General features: G+C 42.6%; 1 protein-coding gene across 3 annotated transcripts in view; it reads right to left on the bottom strand.

Moving 5' to 3' along the window:
• The window catches only part of znf827 (zinc finger protein 827), a 68,146-nt gene that overhangs the window by 36,371 nt on the left and 23,726 nt on the right, over positions 1–8,049 (bottom strand). For 2 of the 3 annotated variants that reach the window (XM_034890885.1, XM_034890899.1), the window contains exons 3-4: positions 6,704–6,876; positions 5,906–6,401 (exon numbers count right to left, since the gene is read on the bottom strand). In XM_034890885.1, the coding sequence (XP_034746776.1) occupies positions 5,906–6,401; positions 6,704–6,876 (669 nt within the window). The remainder of the gene's footprint in view (positions 1–5,905; positions 6,402–6,703; positions 6,877–8,049) is intronic. The other variant, XM_034890892.1, reaches the window with a different exon arrangement.

Raw genomic sequence — 8,049 nt, 5'->3', positions numbered from 1 at the left:
GGGGGGGTGACCTTCAAGTTCAGGGGCAGTGGTGCAGGGTCGCACGCGGCACCAGCTGGAAATGTCACACCGTCAGATGTCAGCGGGCAGGCTAAGTATAACCTGGTCAGCACCTGGAAGGACGTCCTCTAATTAGAAGCGTGTTGGGCCATGTCGGATCAGACAGGGACAGCACACTTGGTCAGCGCGTTACAAACACACAAAAAATACACTATGCCATACACCCTTGCAGATAGACACACTTTACACTCTATATCTTAGGAGAATTCCCTACTTTATGTTGTCACATACAGCAGTATGCGTGCTGTGTAATTCTGCAGTCAAACCATATACAAATGCTGGGCAGCACTAAAGCCACTGACAAATCCAAACTCAACACAAACTTAAGATTCCCAAGTTCTTCTTCTCTGTGGCCTTATGAGAACGAAACAACCCCAGGACGTGCAATCACACACCAAGTCACACCACTCCAGTGACCTTTTGGATTGTTGCTATAAATAGAGTTTATTTCCACTCAGAATCTATGTTACAGAGCCCAATGAATTATTAAGTAGCCTAATCCAATGGGCAAGTTTTTTTTTTTTATACCTCTAAGCTGACGGCTCAATAACAAAAAGCCAGAGCACACTACCAACAGGAACAATTCAGCCTGCAATGCCAAGCTTACACTTTGGCCTTTTGTCGGTCAGAATTTCACAGTCACAATAGCATCATGCGCCTACAGTCTCTGGCAGATCATCTTGTGAAGTGAACACCGATCTGAGGAGCACATGGGCATCTCTGGGTGACTGGGCATCTATTCTGTGAGCGTTTTGCCTGTGTGAGTACATACCCAGGCCAATGTCAGCCCTCTGCACATGATACTGTACGGCTGGTTCTAGCTCAGGGTTGATGATGCTATCAGTTTGTCTCCATGTTATCGCGCCCTTCTGACACCTGCCACCAATGCTACTTTCATCGCCGTTCTCTTTCCTGTTTCTCTCCCCCTTCACCACGCTTCTCTCTCGTGCCTCATCCGTCTCGCTGCCAGGCGCTTGTCCACTCCACCTCACCTCTCGCTCCGTGGCCAGGGCTGCCGTCAAATAACTTCATTAGCTTTCCACCTCTGTCACGCCGGCCCGCTCCCTTCTGACAATTGGCTGCTGTATTCTCCCGGAGGAAAAAAAAAACAAAAAACACAGGGCTACGTGGGGCAGGTTGAGAACCCAACAATAGCTGACAGTGTGCTAGACACTGGACAGTGATACTGATGGCTGCAGTGGGGATGTATGGACCAGAGGTCACACACAAAAGGCCGGCCTGTGTCTGCTCATGCAGAGCTGGAAGGCAAGGGACATGCAGATGAAATCTAGAAGCTCACAAGTGACAAAACTAAAGACACGACATTTCAGAATTCTGTTTCAACTAAGCGTTGGTGCAACAAAGCCAAAGTATTTCTATAATACACATCTATACATACTACTACATTTAATAGATGCCCCTTTGGGTGATAAAATATAAATATATAATAAATCAAATTAATTAATACAACAAAAACAAAAAAATAGTGTATATATTGGTTAATGATCTCTAAAAATCCTTTAAAAATTAGTCAAGATTTGTCATGCATTGATAAAATTCTGCCTGTGAATCAATTCAGTGTAGCACAGCATTGCATGCAATATCCTCTCCCAGGAAAAAGATAAATAAGACAACTGCAGAAGCATCATGACAGATGCAACACCTCCCACAGCCCCCTGCATGCCAATTATTCACACCCAGTCAGGGTCAAGCTCGTTGTGCCTGTGTCACCGCAGCGGGGTGGGTGTTGTGTGTGTGTGTGTGTGTGTGTGTGTGTGTGTGTGTGTGTGTGTGTGTGTGTGGTCATTATTAACTCAGGGTCCACTGGGCACCGGATAGGGGCTGTGCATTTCAAAGTGCCTCTGTGGCTTTCATCTCTGAATCAAAATGTGGATCACACTAGATAGCTAACGGTTGTGTCAGCGTGCAAGGATAAAAATCAAAGGGTATCACTATAACACTCAATGGAAAGCAGGACAGCCCAAAAATGATATGCTTATTATGTCAGAGGTCAGGAAGAGTTCACTGACTTTTTATGCCTGGGGAACTCGATGCAACTCCCTCTTTCTCCCTCTCCCTTACTGTCACTTTGTCTCTTTTTTATCTTTCCCTGTCCAGCTTTTTTTATACCCCCTCCATCTCCCCCTCTTCCACCCTCCCTCTCTCAAGCCTTGTGGGATTGAGGCTCTGAGACAGCAGTGTAAAAGCAGGAGGGATGAGCTGCCCGTGTACACATTCAATCTGGGTTGGCAGGGAGGTCAAAAGAAATAGAGTCTAGAGGTCCCAGGGGGAACTTCCTCACCTCTCCCTCCCTGGCTGCTCAGTGGCATGGGTAAGTCTCACAAAGACCTGAGCCCAGCTCTTCTGAGTTTCATAAACCTCTATCTTTCATTTCGCCCCCCAACAAAGGGAGAACTTTGTGATCAAAGAAGCAGTATTCATTAAAACATCATCATGCATTCAAGTTCAACATCCTCTCGTCCTGTCTTTTTATATTCTTCCTTATTCTCCTTGAATGATGCCCCGACTAAGATGTCCGCCACTTGACACTGGACTGACATTGTGAGGAGCCATGTTGGCTCCTCTGGGAGTTGCCTGGACTTGATTGTGCAGTCTGGGAGTGAAGTGCAACTGGCACCCAGGGGGCATCCATGTGGATCCCGGGCGTGCGAGATCGAGGGGGAGTTAACTAAGCTGGCCCAGTCCCTGTGCATCCTGGCGGGGTCGCAGGATGGTGCTGAGGGCGCTAATCATTTCAAATTATGAATTCCTTTTTAATTATGAATTATGCATACATTTTTAATTAATCTAATGTTCCCAGGGTTTTTTCCTCCCATCCTCGCTCAAGATCTCAATCTAATTACACAGCATTAAGTGGAAGAGTGGCAGCCGTAGCCCCGACCCCGACGTTGAACCCCGGTCAACCTTTTCCCATCAATCTTGCCATCCTCGCTGAGCCCATCCTTTGATATTTTGCAACATGGTGAAATGCATCTAAACACAATCCGGTCCTAGTACACCTTAGAGCAGCATATTTGTCAAGGTTGTTAAAATAATGCTGTATCGGAAAGCTGGGGACAAATTCCATGTCACACTGCAACTTTACCAATACCAAGAAATAGTGAATTTTGAGGTGCACACAACCAGGAAGTCATTATTAGTTGCAAGAAAGGGCAAAACTTGGGAAACTTCAATATTTAAATGAGGCTTAAATGAGTACAGTTGCTCTATGTAAACCATCCTTAATGCAGCACTCCCAACAGACTTCTTCTACTTGTCATTTTCAGTTGATCTCGTCAGGACCCTTTCCAATAAAACGCGTCACCATTTTGTCAGTTATAATAACCCTGACACACAGGCAAAAGGAATTGTTAACAGGAGAAAGAAGCCTAGAGGTTACAGATCTTCAACTCCTCTGACAACTGATAAAATGTGGGATTAATCCCTCAGCAAATTTTATTGAGGTGCCCTTGAGCAAATCATTTAGTCTCCAACTGCTTCAGTTGTGCTAATCAGTGGCCAACAGCAGAGGACTGGGGATGTACTACTGGGCAGCCATCAAGTGTCATTTCAACTGAGTGCCAAAGATACAAAAGAAAAGAAAAAAAGAATAGTATTCAACCTTGGCTGGATAAATAATGTCAATAATGGTTGAAGAATGTAATATTATTTGGGTATTGTAATGACATTTTAAGCAGATAATACCTAGTTCAAAAAAGATACCATTTATCTACAAAATGAGATGTGAATATTCTGTACTTGCTCTGATTTAGGTCATGACTTTAGTGATGCTCAGTGGTACTTTAGTTGATTTCTATGTGCATGTTCTACTCTGTTGCTACTAATCAGGAATATACACACAATGAAACACTGTTTCTGCATGAGGTGCACTTGAACTGATGAATACCAAAAAAAGATCCCTGTTAGCCATTTAGCAAAGCATTGTTTAGTCATAAAGCCACTGAAGCTTTACTTTGGAAAAGTAAGAAAAATGCTCATTATCAGAACATTCTCAGTCTACTTACTCCTTTGTGGTATGCTTGGAATACTGTAACTATGCTAATAATGTCTCCTCTCTTTCGCTAATTCCAACACACTTTTAACAAACACAGAAGTGGCATGACAACAAATCAGTTAGACGTCTTGGGCTTAACAAAATCCACCATTTGTACATGTACTGAGCTTCTATCATTGTCATCTTTTGAATATCAATCTACAAATTCAGATCTCATAGGTGACATCCTTCCTGGGTTTATCCCAGTGTTGCATCAGCTAGGCAGAAGGTTATTATACTGTATAGTACTGGAATATGTCAAGCCTTTGTATCTGTGTCTACTATGGTTTCCTATAGCAATGTAACAGTCCACATAGAGTATGTGTACTGGCAAGACAACGTTGCTAAAACTCACATCAGAAACCCTTTTTGTTATGTAGGTGCCACAACTTATACAATGGGCACTCAGAGTGCACAGGATCAAACTTTTACACATATCAAAAGCCAACATAGATATCTCTTTAAAGTTTCGATGCTTGTTCAACAGCTTCTTTTTCTTTTAAAATAAACTCATTTATTTATATAAAATCGTGTTAACTACGTAACTACAATGAACATAACCAAAATCTTTTTAGTTAAATGTAAAGTATTTTGTCTTCTTCAACATCGGTGTCCTTAGGGTACGTTTTGTATTCCTTGGGTGTTGCCCTAACCAGTTTAAAATGTGGTACTTGTGAGAAGGCTAAAAGTCCATGGCCTAGTTTTCTACCATGCTCATGGGAGAGCCACATACCAAGTGTACAAGTGAAGGCATCCCTGAAATCCTGAAAATGCACAATGGCAGTTAAAGTCTGAAAAACAAGACCCACACAACGCTGGCACAAATAGTGTCAACTATTCCTATTCAATTTACTGTATAAAGGAAAACTCTAGCAGGATTTTACATTTGATTGCTATCTTAATGCCCGTAAAACATCTCAACACATTAATGTATTTGCCACTGTCAAAAGCCGACAGTCTTTTCAGTAAAAGGTTTGAGCTAACTCTCAGTCGTTTAATGCTCCCATTGTTTAAAAATCCATTAAACACTGCTCAAATAGACATACTGCAGCCTTGACCCGAAACAATAAACATTAAACTGTTTACACTTCTTAAGAATGTTATTTCTGGTGACAGTGAAGAATAAAATAAAACTTAAGGCAAAGAAAAGACAACATCTAGCTGGAGATCAGAAGGGATGTCTTCATGTTCAAACCTGAAAGAAGTGATACTTGTTTTTGTATTTTTAAAAACGGGCAACTGCAATGACTGGAGCTGCAAAGTCAAGTAAAATAGTTATGGATAACAGGAATCAAGCTAGTAGTGGGTCTGTGGACACTGTTTAAGTAGTAACTACAGTACAGTATGTCTTGTACATTGGTGTTTTTTTCCTCTTTTATATGATGGCAACAAAAGAAAACTAACACCTGCCTACCTCCTCCTCACATCTGGGTTCACTTCACAAGATGATCAGCCAGAGACTGGTGTTAACGCTTTTCATTTCCATAGGCGCTTACCTGTTACCGCGCTTACACATAGGCTCCCCAGTCCGCAAAAATATACATATTTACTGAATTACAGCAGAAACTATCAGTTGATTAACTGATCAGGTGATAATCAGAATATATATATATATATATATATATATATATATATATATATATATATAAATAAATATATAAATAAATATATTCAGTTTTTTAATTCTTATTCTCTAAATGGTCGCTTCCTTGCTAATTGCCAACATTCTAGTAGAGATATACTGAATTGCCTTTTTCATGTTATAAAAAAAAAAAAAAAATGTATGCCAACCTGAAAGCTTCATAAGCAGGTCAGTGGCTGTCTTCGTAGTGATGTCAGGGCTAAAGAGGGATGCTGTGGTTGGACCACTGGGACTGGATTTGAGCCCAACCCCTACCCCAACTCCAGGTAGGTCCAGAGAGTTGGCACTGCTATTGGGACGGTCCCTGCACATGCTAAAGGGGGAGAGCACAGACAGATCTCTCTCCTGTTGCTCCTCCTTGATGTGGACGTGATTGGAGGAAGCCTCGACCGAGGGAGAGGTCTGCTGCTGGGTGTCTGAGTGCAGCGGGGACACCTCCGTTCCCCTCAGGTCTGCGGAGCTGCTGTCACCCATCAGGGAGCCCTCGCCCTCAGTGTCGGTGGTGAGTTCTTCTTTCACCTTGACGTCTGTGCGGGGGAAGTGCTGGTGGCAGCGCATGTGAAGCTTCAGGCTGAAGTGACGGGAGGAGGTGAAGGGGCAAAGTTCGCACTGAAATGTCTCACCCCGGTCCTGGTGCTGATGTACCTGGAAAAGAAGGACAGGTTTGTGTCAAATACCCTTGTTCTCTCTGGCACTACAGGACACAAAGAGGAAAGACAGGAGTCTTTGCTTGAATTCAGTTAAATCTATCTGCAAACATGCAGCAGGGTTTAATTAGATGAAATTGCCATGTAGAGGATTTATTACACGTTTAACTAAAGCATGCATATCCTTTAATGTTAACAATTATTTTTCAAGAGCCATAATAGCCACTAATTAAAGATGATGTGGTTGGGGGTGACAAGGGGTGCAGGGTCACAAAATGAAGATAATCCATATCATCTCACCTTCATGTGGGACTTAAGATTGTCTTTGCGAGCACAGCGGAAGGGACACAATGGACACTGGTGGCTTTTCAAGCCTGTGTGGATGACCATGTGTCTCTTCCAATAGCTCTTGCGTTTGATGACCAGTCCACACACAGGACACTGGAATGGTTTTCCACCATCCTCAGGAGAGCCTTGAAGACACCAAATAACATTGTTACAAGAAGAGTCATTAGTGTCATTAGTGTGTTAGTGCATGGAATTCACCCTTGTTACTGTTAAGAAATAAAAAACCATGCCTTTACAAATACTGACTACAGTATTCACAGATCTAGAAGAGGCTACTACTCCACACCTAATGGTGAAAACTATCAAGGGAAATGCCAGCTGGAAGCAATGGAACAATGGAAGTAAAAACTCAAGCATGTTTAGTAGCCCGATTATTGTTGTTGGCTTCATATCCGGCATCCATTACTGTTTAATTGGTCTTATTAGAAAGAGGCATGATTGCATTACAAATTCTACAAGGGCCTGTCAGGATGGCTTCATAAGTATTCCAGTGCCGTTCCTTGAAAAACATCTGGTAATCAGTGTTTGGTGAAATTACTGTGCTCAGCCATTCATTGACCTGAGGTGTAAAACCTCGAGACTGCCTATTTGCAACAATAAACCGCCATCTGCGGCCCAACCTCTTCAAGCACAGCAGAGATCACAATGCAAAAATGACTTGTGCTTATTCTGACTTGAGCTGAGTGAAGCGGAAATTAAACATGGCAGAGGAAATGTGCATTCAACACAACTGTTTCTATGCTTTAGAAAAAGGGAGAAAGCTTTCCGTACATATTCAAAGTGCAGAACATGCCCATGCAGTAGAGTTTTTTTTTATAGTGGGACTGGCAAGAGACAACAATAAAACTAGACATGACAATCAATAATCAAGGTCACATTTTTCAGTCTGGCGACCAAACAACTACCTGCATTTTTACTGCGCTGCTCGACCTTGACGGCTCGCGGGTTAGAGCAGACCCCCTTTTTAGCATGCAGATCACAGAATATTACATCGACTGCCTCATCTGTCTGAAGTCAATTTGATCCAGCCATTTTAGATTTGGCGGGGTTGCGACACAATCCCTCAAAAGTGCCCATCCATCTCCCTGAAAACATTCCATTCTCCCTAAAGGCTCCTTAGCAAGAGCCTGTACTTTGAAGCTTTCTCCGTCCCTGTGCAAGAGTAAGATCTTTGTGTGCACCCTTGTTTGGTTATATGTCTACATCTGAGTACACTTACAGAATATACTGCATGCCCATTTGAGAGTAACTGAGAGAAAGAACATAAGAGGGAGAGGGAGGGAGAGAGAGAGAGAGAG

Source organism: Etheostoma cragini, chromosome 2 (genome assembly GCF_013103735.1).
Source record: "Etheostoma cragini isolate CJK2018 chromosome 2, CSU_Ecrag_1.0, whole genome shotgun sequence".
NCBI lineage: Eukaryota > Metazoa > Chordata > Actinopteri > Perciformes > Percidae > Etheostoma > Etheostoma cragini.
This window is presented reverse-complemented; position numbering and strand designations above follow the sequence as displayed.